Source organism: Oncorhynchus mykiss, chromosome 4 (assembly GCF_013265735.2).
Source record: "Oncorhynchus mykiss isolate Arlee chromosome 4, USDA_OmykA_1.1, whole genome shotgun sequence".
Taxonomy (NCBI): Eukaryota; Metazoa; Chordata; class Actinopteri; order Salmoniformes; family Salmonidae; genus Oncorhynchus; species Oncorhynchus mykiss.
In genome coordinates this window covers 39,114,196-39,130,000 of record NC_048568.1, presented here as the reverse complement: position 1 = coordinate 39,130,000, position 15,805 = coordinate 39,114,196, and the positions used below count along the sequence as shown (strand labels likewise).

Below are 15,805 nucleotides of genomic sequence, written 5' to 3'. Positions count from 1 at the left end.
GGAGAGAGGACAGGTGCCATGAAGAAGAGAGGACAGGTGATGAGTGGAGAGATGGAATGGAGAAGAGAGGACAGGTGGAGAGAGGACAGGTGGAGAGAGGACAGGTGGAGAGGGGACAGGTGAAAAGAGGACAGGTGATAAGAGGACAGGTGGAAAAAGAGGACAGGTGGAAAGAGAACAGGTGGAAAGAGGACAGGTGGGAAGAGGAGAGGTGGAGAGAGAAGAGGTGGAGAGAGGAGAGGTGGAATGGAGAAGAGAGGACAGGTGGAGAGAGGACAGGTGGGGAGAGGACAGGTGGAGAGAGGACAGGTGGAGAGAGGACAGGTGGAGAGAGGACAGGTGGAGAGAGGACAGGTGGAAAGAGGACAGGTGGAAGAGGACAGGTGGAAGAGGACAGGTGGAAGAGGACAGGTGGAAGAGGACAGGTGGAAGAGGACAGGTGGAAAGAGGACAGGTGGAAAGAGGACAGGTGGAAAGAGGACAGGTGGAAAGAGGACAGGTGGGAAGAAGAGAGGAGGGTGAAAAGAGGAGAGGTGGAAAGAGGAGAGGTGGAGAGAGTAGAGGTGGAGAGAGGAGAGGTGGAAAGAGGACAGGTGGAAGAGGACAGGTGGAGAGGAGAGGTGGAAAGAGGAGAGATGACAGGTGGCATGAAGAAGAGAGATGGAATGGAGGAGAGAGGACAGATGGAGAGAGGAGGTGGAATGCAGGAGAGAGGACAGATGGAGAGAGGAGAGAGGACAGGTGGAGAGAGGAGAGGTGGAATGCAGGAGCGAGGACAGATGGAGAGAGGAGAGGTGGAATGGAGGAGAGAGGACAGGGGGAGAGAGGAGAGGTGGAATGCAGGAGAGAGGACAGATGGAGAGAGGAGAGAGGACAGGTGGAGAGAGGAGAGGTGGAATGCAGGAGAGAGGACAGGTGGAGAGAGGAGAGGTGGAATGCAGGAGAGAGGACAGATGGAGAGAGGAGTGGTGTAATTCAGGAGAGAGGACACGTGGAGAGAGGAGAGGTGGAATGCAGGAGAGAGGAAAGGTGGAGAGAGGAGAGGTGGAATGCAGGAGAGAGGACAGATGGAGAGAGGAGAGGTGGAATGCAGGAGAGAGGACAGATGGAGAGAGGAGAGAGGACAGGTGGAGAGAGGAGAGGTGGAATGCAGGAGAGATGACAGATGGAGAGAGGAAAGGTGGAATGGAGAAGAGGTGGAGAGAGGTGGAGAGGAGAGATGGAATGGAGAAGAGGTGGAGAGAGGTGGAGGAGAGAGGTGGAATGGAGGAGAGGTGGAGAGAGGTGGAGAGGAGAGGTGAGGTGGAATTGAGGAGAGGTGGAGAGGAGAAGTAAAATAATATGAACAAGAGAAAGGAGAAAGGACAAGGGGAGACTGGATGGGAGACGGGTGAGAAACGAGGGGGTTTAGTTAGTGTACTGTCTTGTTACCTCGCTGGTTCTGAAGATGACTCTGTAGTTGTACTGTTGTCCATGCTCCTTGTGTTCCTCTAGTTTCTCTCTCCTCAGACTCACTGCTACTGGACCTAGAGTCTCATCTACACCCAGGTAGTTCCAATGCTCTGGAGAGAGAGGGGGGGGGGGGGACGCGAGGGAGGAGGGGACGAGAGAGAGGGAGGAGAGAGAGGGAGGGACGAGAGAGAAGGGGGGAGGAGAGGGGGGGGGACGAGAGGGAGGAGAGAGAGAGGCGGGGACGAGAGAGAGGCGGGGACGAGAGAGAGGCGGGGACGAGAGAGAAGGGGGAGGAGAGAGAAGGGGGAGGAGAGAGAGAGGCGGGGACGAGAGAGAGGCGGGGACGAGAGAGAGGGAGGGAGGAGAGAGAGGGAGGGAGGAGAGAGAGGGAGGGAGGAGAGAGAGGGAGGGAGGAGAGAGGGGGAGGGAGGGACGAGAGAGAGGCGGGGGAGGGACGAGAGAGAGGGAGGGAGGGGTGAGAGGGAGGGACGAGAGAGAGGGAAAGAGAGGGGTCGTGGGTGCGAGAAAGGAAGAGAGGGGGATTTTTTTTTAAATATATTTGCAATATAAGAGAAGTAGCCCACACAGTCTGATGTCAACCCTACAGTCTGATGTCAACCCTACAGCCTGATGTCAACCCTACAGCCTGATGTCAACCCTACAGCCTGATGTCAACCCTACAGCCTGATGTCAACCCTACAGCCTGATGTCAACCCTACAGCCTGATGTCAACCCTACAGCCTGATGTCAACCCTACAGCCTGATGTCAACCCTACAGTCTGATGTCAACCCTACAGTCTGATGTCAACCCTACAGCCTGATGTCAACCCTACAGCCTGATGTCAACCCTACAGCCTGATGTCAACCCTACAGCCTGATGTCAACCCTACAGCCTGATGTCAACCCTACAGCCTGATGTCAACCCTACAGCCTGATGTCAACCCTACAGCCTAATGTCAACCCTACAGTCTGATGTCAACCCTACAGCCTGATGTCAACCCTACAGCCTGATGTCAACCCTACAGCCTGATGTCAACCCTACAGCCTGATGTCAACCCTACAGCCTGATGTCAACCCTACAGCCTGATGTCAACCCTACAGCCTGATGTCAACCCTACAGCCTGATGTCAACCCTACAGCCTGATGTCAACCCTACAGCCTGATGTCAACCCTACAGCCTGATGTCAATCTACAACCTGATGTCAACCCTACAGCCTGATGTCAATCTACAACCTGATGTCAATCTACAACCTGATGTAAATCTACAACCAGATGTCAACCTACCTGCTTTCATATTATATTTTCAGACAATCTTATATTTCCAAAGATCAAATATCCAGACGACTTTAGAAATGAATAAATCAACATCTCTACGGTCTGTAGTGGTAGGACCCTAACTCTCCCTCTCTACCATCCCTCCCTCCCTCCCTCCTTGTATTTAGAAGCACTTCCTGTCATAGTACCCCAGGTCCCTCCCTCTCACCCCTCAGATAGAAGTATTTCCTGTAGTAGTAGGCCCCCAGGTCACAGTGTTCTACAGATCGTTTGGCCCTGTCGGCGTGTTGTCCCTGTCCGTCTTTAGGGGCCTCCAGCACGGCCACCCCGGCATTGGTGAAGTGGGGGAGAGTGGTCTCCAGGGGCCCCTCCTCTGAGCCACCTCCCCCCCCAGAGCTCTCTCCACTGCCTATACTACCCTGCTGGGAGGGGGGCAAGAGGAACAATATTAGTATATAGGTAACTGTAAAGGGGTCATAAGCATACAGAACATGCTTATATACTGCTTATGAATGCATTACGTATATGGGTTCTAAATGTGTTAAAAACTCTTAAGGCGTTTCGGGGGGAGCGTTTCGGAAGTCCGGATGAATGACGTGCCCAAAGTAAACTGCCTGTTACTAGGATATGCATATCATTGGTAGCATTGTATAGCAAACACTATGAAGTTTCTACAACTGTTAAAATAATATCTGTGAGTATAACAGATATATAACTGATATGGCAGGCGAAAACCCAAGGAAAACCCAAGGAAAATCCAAGGAAAACCCCAGGAAAACCCAAGGAAAATCCAAGGAAAATCCAAGGAAAACCCAAGGAAAATCCATCCGGAATTTTTTTTTTTTTTTTTAGGTCACAGTCCATTTCAATGATAGCCTCTGGGAAACACAAATAGATAGGACCCAGATTGCAGTTCCCATTGCTTCCACTAGATGTCAACAGTCTTTAGAAAGGGTTTCAGGCTTGTTCTTTGAAAAGTGAACAAGTAGTTGTAGTTTTTCCAAGGTGTCTCATTAGAAAAGTAGTCTTGTTACACGCGTGAATGAGGTGTGCGCTCTTCGTAATTTATTTTCCCTACTGAACATACTATTCTCAGTCTTAAATATTATCGTTTATTTAGATATTAGAGTACCTGAGGATTAATGTGAAACATAGTTTGACTTGTTTGGGCGAACTTTACCGGTAACGAGTGGATTAATGAAATCAATGGCGCCAACTAAACAGACTTTTTTGGATATAAAGAGGGACTTTATCGAACAAAACCACCCTTCATTGTGTAGCTGGGACCCTCGAGATTGCAAACAGAGGAAGATCTTCAAAGGTAAGTGATTTTATTTATCGCTATTTGGTGATTTTGTGAGGCCTGTGCTGGTTTGAAAATGTATTTTGTATGCGGGGCGCTGTCCTCTGATAATCGCATGGTGTGCTTTTGCCATAAAGCCTTTTTGAAATCTGACAAAGCGGATTAACAAGAAGTTAAGCTTTTAAACGATGTAAGACACTTGTATTTTCATGCATGTTTAATATTACGATTTTTATATTTTGAATTTCGCGCTCTGCAATTTCACCGGATGTCGTCGTAGTGGAACGCTAGCAAAGAGGTTTTTTAAGAAGTAATTTCCCCCTGGAGTTGATGTCCGTGCCTGCGTGGAAATCTAATTCACATAATAAAACTATATTCATCAAAATCCTTTTGTTTAAGCTAGAGATGTTTTTTTTTTTGCATGTTCTGCGTCGACCAGGAGACATCCTGAAAATCAGTCTTCTTACCAAATCTTCTGTAGCGTCTGAAAAGTTCAGGCAACAAACTAATATAACTAACTAAATTCAATGTTTCATCAAATCAATTTGAATTACAATTATTTTTTTATACCTACAGGGTCCTAAAATTCTACATCAAATAGTTAAATGATCCTTGGTATGACCATCTTAAAACAATTCCATATGACCGCCTTAAAACAATTCCATATGACCGCCTTAAAACAATTCCATATGACCGTCTTAAAACAATTCCATATGACAGCTTAGTAGAAGCCCAGCCCCGGGCCCTTACAGGGGTGGCAGGTAGCCTGGAGGGTTAGGGCGTTGGGCCAGTAACCAAATGGTTGCTGGATCGAATCCCCAAGCTGACAAGGTAAAAATCTGTCATTCTGGTGAAAGAGTTGAGCTAATGCAGAGACTTCAGGTCTCGTAAAGCTATGTCTTTGTCCAATATCTATGATGGTAATGGTATCAGCGTTATCCAGATAACAAATTCCATTACCTGATGTGTGAGTGAGTGTATATTGTGTGCATTCATATTGCCGGTGTCCATGCCAGTGTATTCATCGTATCCTTGTCCTACCTGTTTAGAAGGGCAGATGTTCCTCTCTCCCTCTCCTCCCAGTTCATTCCTGAAACAGGGACAGTTCAGCACCAGTTCATTGCTCTTGTCATCCCCAGGATCCAGGGCAGGGTTAGTGCCATGTCCCCCTCCTGTACCCGGACACCCCTCCTTCCCACTTAGCTCCTCCTGCGACCCGCACGGAGACCCACCCCCACCGTATACTCCGCTCTGATTGGATGAGAGGGAGGAAGTGGCAGAGGCCGAGGCGGCGGCGGCAGCGGAAGCTCCCGTGGTGGTGTTCTTGGGTTTCCCACCGGACTGTCGTCCCTGGATGGTCTCGTTGAGGTTAAAGAGGATACTCTGCACGTCAAAGTGGGCGAAGCCCTTCTGACAGGTCCAGGGTTTGGGGCTGTTACCGTCCTCCCGCCCCCCGTCCTCTATGTCTGATCCGGCACGGGAAGAGTCGCCCTCGGCCTTGGCGCTACGAAGCTTCCGGAAGATGGACTCCCCGCCCGTCTCCGACTGGAATAAGAAAAAACATTGACGGGGCGGCAGGGTAGCCTAGTGGTTAGAGTGTAGAGGCGGCAGGGTAGCCTAGTGGTTAGAGTGTAGAGGCGGCAGGGTAGCCTAGTGGTTAGAGTGTAGAGGCGGCAGGGTAGCCTAGTGGTTAGAGTGTAGAGGCGGCAGGGTAGCCTAGTGGTTAGAGTGTAGAGGCGGCAGGGTAGCCTAGTGGTTAGAGTGTAGAGGCGGCAGGGTAGCCTAGTGGTTAGAGTGTAGAGGCGGCAGGGTAGCCTAGTGGATAGAGTGTAGAGGCGGCAGGGTAGCCTAGTGGTTAGAGTGTTGGACTAGTAACCAGCAGGTAGCCTAGTGGTTAGAGCGTTGGACTAGTAACCGAAAGGTTGCAAGTTCAAATCCCCGAGCTGACAAGGTACAAATCTGTCGTTCTGCCCCTGAACAAGGCAGTTAACCCACTGTTCCTAGGCCGTCATTGAAAATAAGAATTTGTTCTTAAACTGACTCGCCTAGTTAAATAAAGGTAAATAATAAATTATCCCCATGGGAAATGTTGTTTGCTTCACTGCGCAAACACAAACACATTAACAAATAAAATACGGATTGAAACATGTTGATAAGATTGATGAAATGTAATATTGGTGTAATATACAGACTCATAATAACAAAGTTAAACAGAAACATATCAAGTATAGACCATTACAGAGAAGATAGATTTACAATCAGCCAATGAGGAGACTGTAAACCGTGCAGCCAATGAGACTGTAAACCGTGCAGCCAATGAGGAGACTGTAAACCGTGCAGCCAATGAGGAGACTGTAAACCGTGCAGTTCCTGTTCAATACCTTGGATCTCCTTTTGAGTTGTTTCTCTCTTTCCTTCAGGCGACTGGAGGGGCTACCTCTGGCAGTACCCAGAGGTCCATCGGGCAGATCTAAGGCAGCCTGTTTGTGCGGGGCGACCGTCAGCAGCTCCCTGAGTCTGTCCGGTGCCGGGCTGCGCTGGTCTGGAGCCTCCTGGGATGTATAACCCTGGAATTAATGGATTTATTTGACATATCTAGAATACATATAGAGTTGCTACAGGAATATAACAATACGTTCGATCAACTAGTAAAAATTAGGTTAAGAAAGGTTAGGTTTATTTGAACATCTTGGTACATATGCAGAACCATACATAAAATGTGATTTCATGATTTAAAAAAAAAAAAATGAAAATATTTATGGACAGAGCATCATAGATAACTGATATCTATCAGAAAGGTATTCCACTAAATCAATCGATTAAAACACAAACCTTGAGCATATCGAAGAAGCTCTCCCCTGAGCCCGTGTGTTTGTCTATGGAGGAGGTGCTTCCGTACTCTCGGTGCATGGGCGTCCAGCCGGAGAAGGACCAGCCCTCGCCCCCGTCACCCTCCAGCTCAGAGATAGTGATGTCACTGTTGGAGCGCTGGCGGATACGCCTCATGCCTTTACGCGGCGAGCCCTGGTAGCCGTCTGGCGACAGGTAGCGGTTGTCTTTGCTGTGATGTCTGCTGTGGTGCATCTTGCTCTTCAGGGTGTTGTGGATGTTCCGGAGCATCGAGGAGTCATGAGGGCTGATCAGGTGGCCCAGTTTAGCCGACAGGTTGCTATGGGCCGTGGGCGCCGAGCCTGAACCCGAGCTCCGCTCTCGCTCTCTTTCTCCGCCCGACCCGCGTTCTCCGCCCGACCCGCGTTCTCCGCCCGACCCGCGTTCTCCGCCCGACCCGCATTCTCCTCCACCTGAAGATGACATGGTGGAACTTGGAGAGTCCGTATCTACGGTGATGTGCCACACTCCACCCGTTCCGTCCCTTTTGGGGGGCCAGTCTGCCACGCGGGCCCTGACCCCCATCTTGGGAACCCCCGGGGTGGAGGAGGAAGAGGAGCCGGACGAGGAAGAGGAGGTGAGGTGGGCGCTCTCAGAGCGGGGTGGGGGGGCGCCACCATTGGGGAGGCGCAGGCGACGGGTATAGAATTCATCGGAGGCGGGTACCGAGCCGCCCACCGAACGCTCTGTCTGAGACCGCTTCAGACTGGTCATGGTGGAGTAAGGTTAGGGGGTGAGGTTAGAGGGTAAGGCGGGGTGAGGTTAGAGGGTAAGGCGGGGTGAGGTTAGAGGGTAAGGTGGGGTGAGGTTAGAGGGTAAGGTGGGGTGAGGTTAGAGGGTAAGGTGGGGTGAGGTTAGAGGGTAAGGTGGGGTGAGGTTAGAGGGTAAGGTGGGGTGAGGTTAGAGGGTAAGGTGGGGTGACGTTAGAGGGTAAGGTGGGGTGAGGTTAGGGGGTAAGGTGGGGTGAGGTTAGGGGGTAAGGTGGGGTAAGGTGGAGCTCAGCAGTAGAGATGGATCATTATGCCCAGGGAGAGGAGAGGATAGAGAGGAGAGGACAGAGAGGAGAGGAGAGGATAGAGAGCCTCACAGAACATTGGTGGCTGGGAGGACTGGAGGAGGGGGAGAACGTTGTAGCTAGTGTTGGTTCTCCTCAGGTCTGCATGCTGCTTCGGTCTCTGGTGGGCAATGTGAACTCTGCAGAGGAGAGAGTGAGAGGACAGAGAGAGGAGAGGAGAGAGAGGAGAGAGGAGAGGAGAGAGAGAGGAGAGAGGACAGAGAGAGGAGAGAAGAGAGAGGAGAGGAGAGCGAGAGGAGAGGAGAGGAGAGAGAAAGAGGAAGGAATAGGAGATAGAGGAAGAGGAGTGGGAGGAAGAGGAGTGAGAGGAGAGCGAGAGAGAGCGAAAGGGAGAGGAGAGAGAGGAAGAGGACAGAGAAGAAAAGCGTTAGATGTTGGGTTAGGCCTCGATGTCAGAGAGGCTATAATTAATCTGAAGTTGTTGTTTCTTTATCAAGCAGAAGAAACAAATAGACATTCCATGAGATCCAGACAGCCTTTGTTAAAGAAGCACCTGAATGTCTCTGTGACAGATACTAGCATCTACGTACACAAGACCTGCTAAGACTTGTATTCACAAAACCTTCATCTCTTAAGAGAATAATCATTTAAGACGGGCTACTTCAGTTCCTTTCAAACCAACTGATTACCCAAGATAACGCATCGCTTATCAGCTGACACACGGCTGTTCATTATCAGATGAGAAAGCTACACTATACACACAAAAGTATGTGGACACCCCTTCAAATGAGTGGATTCAGCTATTTCAGCCACACCTGTTGATGACAGGTGTGTAAAATTGAGCACTTCAGCCATGCAATCTCCATAGACAAACACTGGCAGCAGAATGGCCTGTACTGAAGAGCTCAGTGACTTTCAACGCGGCATCGTCATAGGATGCCACCTTTCCAACAAGTCAGTTGGTCAAATTTCTGCCCTGCTAGAGCTGCCCTGCTAGAGCTGCCTTGCTAGAGCTGCCCTGGTAGAGCTGCCCTGGTAGAGCTGCCTTGCTAGAGCTGCCCTGCCAGAGCTGCCCTGCCAGAGCTGCCCTGCCAGAGCTGCCCTGCTAGAGCTGCCCTGCTAGAGCTGCCCTGCCAGAGCTGCCCTGCTAGAGCTGCCCTGCCAGAGCTGCCCTGGTCAACTGTAAGTGATGTTATTGTGAAGAGGAAACGTCGAGGAGCAACAACAGCTCACACACACACACACACACACGTCCAGAAAAGACTGCAGTAGGAAAAATATACACCTGTCACACCGTCTCACTGAGCAATGTCTAGTTTCCTCTCCACACACACACACACACACCACCTGCTAAGTGTCCGTCTCTCTCTCTCCGCTGGGCTGACAATGAAGTGGTACACACTAATGAGTGTGTGTGTGTGTGTGTGTCAGGGTTTCTGTTAGCTGGTAATTCCTGTTTTTAAGTCAAAATGAGGCTCAGTAGTGTGTGTGGCCTCCACGTGCCTGTATGACCTCCCTACAACGCCTGGGCATGCTCCTGATGAGGTGGAGGGATCTCCTCCCTGGACTAAAGCATCCGCCAACTCCTGGACAGTCTGTGGTGCAACGTGGCGTTGGTGGATGGGAGCGAGACATGATGTCCCAGATGTGCTCAATTGGATTCAATCTATGCCAGTCCATAGCATCAATGCCTTCCTCTTGCAGGAACTGGTGACACACACCAGCCACATGAGGTCTAGAATTGTCTTGCATTAGGAGAAACCCAGGGCCAACCGCACCAGAATATGGTCTCACCAGGGGTCTAAGGATCTCATCTAAGGATCTCATCTCGGTACCTAATGACAGTCAGGCTACCTCTGGCGCGCACAAAGAAATGCCACCCCACACCATGACTGACCCACCGCCAAACCGGTCATGCTGGAGGATGTTGCAGGCAGCAGAACGTTCTCCACGGCATCTCCAGACTCTGTCACGTGCTCAGTGTGAACCTGCTTTCATCTGTGAAGAGCACAAATGCCAAATGTCCTGCACGGTGTTGGGCTGTAAGCGTCGGGCCCTCATACCACCTTCATGGAGTCTGTTTCTGACCGTTTGAGCAAACACATGCATATTTGTGGCCTGCTGGAGGTCATTTTGCAGGGCTCTGGCAGTGCTCCTCCTGCTCCTCCTTGCACAAAGGCGGAGGTAGCGGTCCTGCTGCTGGGTTGTTGCCCTCCTACGGCCTCCTCTACGTCTCCTGATGTACTGGTCTCCTGGTAGCGCCTCTGGACACTACGCTGACAGACACAGCAAACCTTCTTGCCACAGCTCGCATTGATGTGCCATCCTGGATGAGCTACACTACCTGAGCCACTTGTGTGGGTTGTAGTCTCATGCTACCACTAGATTGAAAGCACCGCCAGCATTCAAAAGTGACCAAAACATCAGCCAGGAAGCATAGGAACTGAGAAGTGGTCTGTGGTCCACACCTGCAGAACCACTCCTTTATTGGGGGTGTCTTGCTAAATGCCTATAATTTCCACCTGTTGTCTATTCCATTTGCACAACAGCATGTGAAATGTATTGTCAATCAGTGTTGCTTCCTAAGTGGACAGTTTGATTTCACAGAAGTGTGATTGACTTGGAGTTACGTTGTGTTGTTTAAGTGTTCCCTTTATTTTTTTTGAGCAGTGTATATATAAATATTCCCCCCCCACCCCTCCATCATCAATCTACACACACACAATACCCCATAATGACCAATCAAAAACCGGTCATAACTTTTTTCAAATGTATTTATTTTTATATATATATATATATATATATATATATATATATATATATATATATATATATATATATATATATATATATATATATATATATATATATATATATATATATATATATATATATATATATATTTTTTTTATTATTTTTTTTTTTTTTAAATATGATCGAGCCATCTTCTGAAATGTTCACATCTCGTCACTTCTCACTCTGGTGAGGTTTCCTCTTTAGCTCCGATACTAAACCAAATCACATTTTATTTGTCACATACACATGGTTAGCAGATGTTAATGCGAGTGTAGCGAAATGCTTGTGTTTCTAGTTCCGACTGCAGTTACGAATGCAGTAATATCTAACAAGTAATCTAACAATTTCACAACAACTACCTTATATACACACAAGTGTAAAGGAATGAATAAGAATATATACAAAAAAACAGATGGATGAGCAATGACTGAGCAGCATAGGCAAGATGCAGTAGATGGTATAGAGTACAGTATATACATATGAGATGAGTAATGTAGGGTTATGTAAACATTATATAAAGTGGTATTGTTTAAAGTGGCTAGTGATACATTAATTAAATCAATTTTTAATTATTAAAGTGGCTAAAGATGAGTCAGTATGTTGGCAGCAGCCACTCAATGTTAGTGGTGGCTGTTTAACAGTCTGATGGCATTGAGATAGAAGCTGTTTTTCAGTCTCTCGGTCTCAGCTTTGATGCAAAACTTACTACCCTCTCCACTACTGTCCCGTCGATGTGGATAGGGGGGTGCTCCCTCTTCTGTTTCCTGAAGTCCACGATCATCTCCTTTGTTTTGTTGACATTGAGTGTGAGGTTACTTTCCTGACACCACACTCTGAGGGTTCTCACCTCCTCCCTATAGGCTGTCTCGTCGTTGTTGGTAGTCAAGCCTACCACTGTAGTGTCGTCTGCAAACTTGATTCAGTTGGAGGCGTGCATGGCCACGCAGTCATGGGTGTACAGGGAGTACAGGAGAGGGCTGAGAACGCACCCTTGTGGGGCCCCAGTGTTGAGGATCAGCGGGGTGGAGATGTTGTTTCCTACCCTCACCACCTGGGTGCGGACTGTCAGGAAGTCAGGACCCAGTTAGACGGTGCGGGGTCGAGACCCAGGGTCTTGAGCTTAATGACGAGTTGAGGGTACTATGGTGTTAAATGCTGAGCTGTAGTCGATGAACAGCATTCTCACATAGGTATTCCTCTTGTCCAGATGGGTTACGGCAGTGTGATTGCGGTTGCATCGTCTGTGGACCTGTTATGGCAGTACGCAAACTGAAGTGGGTTCAGGGTGACAGGTAAGGTGGAGGTGATATGGTCCTTGACTAGTCTCTCAAAGCACTTCATGATGACAGAAGTGAGTGCTACGGGGCGGTAGTCGTTTAGCTCAGTTACCTTAGCTTTCTTGGGAACAGGAACAATGGTGGCCCTCTTGAAGCATGTGGGAACAGCAGACTGGGATAAGGATTGATTGAATATGTCCGTAAACACACCAGCCAGCTGGTCTGCGCAAGCTCTGAGGACGCGGCTAGGGATGCCGCCTGGGCCGGCAGTCTTGCGAGGGTTAACACGTTTAAACATTATACTCACGTTGCCGGCAGTGAAGGAGAGCCCGCAGGTTTTGGTAGTGGGCCGTGTCAGTGGCACTGTATTGTCCTCAAAACGAGCAAAGAAGTTGTTCAGTTTGTCTGGGAGTAAGAATTCCTGGTCCGCGATGGGGCAGGTCTACATTTTGTAGTCCGTGATTGACTGTAGACCCTGCCAAATACCTCTCGTGTCTGACCTGTTGAATTGCGACTCTACTTTGTCTCTATACTGACGCTGAGCTTGTTTGATTACCTTGCAGAGGGAATAGCGACACTGTTTGTATTCGGTCATGTTTCCGGTCGCGTTGCCCTGATTAAAAGCAGTGGTTCGCGATTTCCTTATTGCACGAATGCTGCCATCAATCCACGGTTTCTGGTTGAGGAAGTTTTAATAGTCGCTGTAGGTACAACATCACCGTCATCATACTAGCACTTGCTAGTAAACTCGCTCACCGAATCAGCGTATTCATCAATGTTATTGTCCGACGCTATATCCCAGTTCACGTGATGGAAGCAATCTTGAAGCATGGAATCCGATTGGTCGAACCAGCATTGAACAGACCTGAGCACGGGCGTTTCCTGTTTTAGTTTCTGTCTATAGGCTGGGAGCAACAAAATGGAGTCGTGGTCTGATTTATCCAAAAGGAGGGCGAGGCAGGGCTTTGTATGAGTCACGGAAGTTAGAATAACAATGATCCAGGGTTTTACCAGCCCGGGTCGCATATTCGATATGCTGATAAAATGTATAGTCTAAGCCTTGTTTTCAAATTATCCTTGTTAAAATCCCCAGCTACAATAAATGCAGCCTCGGGATATGTGGTTTCCAGTTTACATAGAGTCCAAAGAAGGTCTTTCAGGGCCGTCGATGTGTCTGCTTGAGGGGGGGATATACACGACTGTGATTTTAATCAAAGAGAATTCCCTTGGTAGATAATGCGGTCGGCATTTGATTGTAAGGAATTCTAGGTCAGGTGAACAAAAGGACTTGAGTTCCTGTATGTTGTTATGATCACACCACGTCTCGTTAATCATAAGGCATACCCCGCGCCCCTCTTCTTACCAGAAAGAGGGTTGTTTCTGTCGGCACGATGCGTGAAGAAGCCGGGTGGCTGTGCCGACTCTGATAACGTATCCTGATTGAGCCATGTTTCCATGAAACAGAGAATGTTACAATCTCTGAAGTCTCTCTGGAAGGCAACCCTTGCTCTAATTTTGTCTACCTGGTTGTCAAGAGACTGGACGTTGGCGAGTAGTATGCTCGGGAGCGGTGGGCGATGTGCCCGTCTACGGAGCCTGACCAGAAGACCGCTCCGGCTGCGTCACCGTTGTTTTGGGTCGCCGGCTGGGATCCAATCCTGTCCTGGGTGGTGGTCCAAACACAGGATCCGCTTCGGGAAAGCCGTATTCCTGGTGGTAATGTTGGTAAGTTGACGTTGCTCTTATATCCAATAGTTCTTCCCGGCTCTATGTAATAAGACTTAAGATTTCCTGGGGTAACAATGTAAGAAATAATACATAAAAAATACAAAAAAATACTGCATAGTTTCCTAAGGACTAGAAGCGAGGCGGCCATCTCTATCGGCGCCGGATGTCCTAGCTTCCACTTACATGTTCACAGTCTCCCATTCACATCAATGATTAAGTGAAACGTTGACTTAAGTTGGGATTGGCCACTTGGTGTGTGTGTGTAAAGACGAGTGCGAATGACAACCTCTTACACAGTGTTTATTAACAGAGTTAAGTGAACCACTTTAGCTGGCGCTGAAACTGCTGGAAGAAACACGCTGACACTCACTGTCGCGTTGCTGCAATCCACCTCTCAGAGATGAATAAATCAACAGGAGAGAACGCAGACACACAGAGACAGAGTGTTCCTTTTTTTAGAAAAGGGTTCTTCCATTTAGCAGAGAAGCACAGCATCTATAAATAAGAATCAAAGCAACAAAGTTGAAGACGGTGTTTTAAGAGTATTGATTTTGAGTGGGTGGCTGTTTGAGTTCTACAGAAGCTGTGTTCCCTTATGGGGCTTTGGGAGTGTGGTGGAGAGAGAGCGAGGGAGACAGAGAGCCCCACTTCCCTAACCTCCTGACAAATGTACGACCATATTTAGAGGCACGTATTCCCCATCAGATTACACAGATCCACAAAGAACCTCGAAAACAAAATCCCAATTTTGATCAAGTTTAAATGTATTTTTTTATTTCACCTTTATTTAACCAGGTAGACTAGTTGAGAACACCTTTATTTAACCAGGTTGACTAGTTGAGAACACCTTTATTTAACCAGGTAGGCTAGTTGAGAACACCTTTATTTAACCAGGTAGACTAGTTGAGAACACCTTTATTTAACCAGGTAGGCTAGTTGAGAACACCTTTATTTAACCAGGTAGACTAGTTGAGAACACCTTTATTTAACCAGGTAGACCAGTTGAGAACACCTTTATTTAACCAGGTAGACTAGTTGAGAACACCTTTATTTAACCAGGTAGACTAGTTGAGAACACCTTTATTTCACCAGGTAGACTAGTTGAGAACACCTTTATTTAACCAGGTAGACTAGTTGAGAACACCTTTATTTAACCAGGTAGACTAGTTGAGAACACCTTTATTTCACCAGGTAGACTAGTTGAGAACACCTTTATTTAACCAGGTAGACCAGTTGAGAACACCTTTATTTAACCAGGTAGACTAGTAGAGAACACCTTTATTTAACCAGGTAGGCTAGTTGAGAACACCTTTATTTAACCAGGTAGACTAGTTGAGAACACCTTTATTTAACCAGGTAGACTAGTAGAGAACACCTTTATTTAACCAGGTAGGCTAGTTGAGAACACCTTTATTTAACCAGGTAGGCAAGTTGAGAACAAGTTCTCATTTACAACTGCGACCTGGCCAAGATAAAGCAAAGCAGTTCGACACATATCTCCCATATCTACTGTAAATACTATCCAGAGTTAAAGAGATAGCAGATAAATACTATCCAGGATTAAAGGGAGATAGCAGATAAATACTATCCAGAGTTAAAGAGATAGCAGATAAATACTATCCAGGATTAAAGGGAGATATCAGATAAATACTATCCAGAGTTAGAGATAGCAGATAAATACTATCCAGGGTTAAAGGGAGATATCAGATAAATACTATCCAGGGTTAAAGGGAGATATCAGATAAATACTATCCAGGGTTAGAGATTGCAGATAAATACTATCCAGGGTTAGAGATAGCAGATAAATACTATCCAGGGTTAGAGATAGCAGATAAATACTATCCAGGGTTAGAGATAGCAGATAAATACTATCCAGGGTTAGAGATAGCAGATAAATACTATCCAGGGTTAGAGATAGCAGATAAATACTATCCAGGGTTAGAGATAGCAGATAAATACTATCCAGGGTTAGAGATATCAGATAAATACTCGTCAATCAGGGTGGGTTAGTAGTAACAATGGTTTATCGTTTTTAAAAATGGACATAGTTTTTGCAGGGGTCCCCATGTC

General features: G+C 47.7%; 1 protein-coding gene across 9 annotated transcripts in view; it reads right to left on the bottom strand.

Moving 5' to 3' along the window:
* Positions 1–15,805, bottom strand: part of LOC110521105 (signal-induced proliferation-associated 1-like protein 1) — a 151,471-nt gene that overhangs the window by 56,864 nt on the left and 78,802 nt on the right. For 4 of the 9 annotated variants that reach the window (XM_036976248.1, XM_036976250.1, XM_036976249.1 and 1 more), the window contains 6 exons: positions 8,007–8,113; positions 6,863–7,332; positions 6,412–6,597; positions 5,072–5,575; positions 2,936–3,149; positions 1,432–1,562 (listed from right to left, as the gene is read on the bottom strand). In XM_036976248.1, the coding sequence (XP_036832143.1) occupies positions 1,432–1,562; positions 2,936–3,149; positions 5,072–5,575; positions 6,412–6,597; positions 6,863–7,332; positions 8,007–8,013 (1,512 nt within the window). In that variant the 5' untranslated portion in view covers positions 8,014–8,113. Of the gene's footprint in view, positions 1–1,431; positions 1,563–2,935; positions 3,150–5,071; positions 5,576–6,411; positions 6,598–6,862; positions 7,778–8,006; positions 8,114–15,805 lie in introns of those variants that run through there. The other 5 variants (XM_036976244.1, XM_036976253.1, XM_036976245.1 and 2 more) reach the window with 4 other exon arrangements.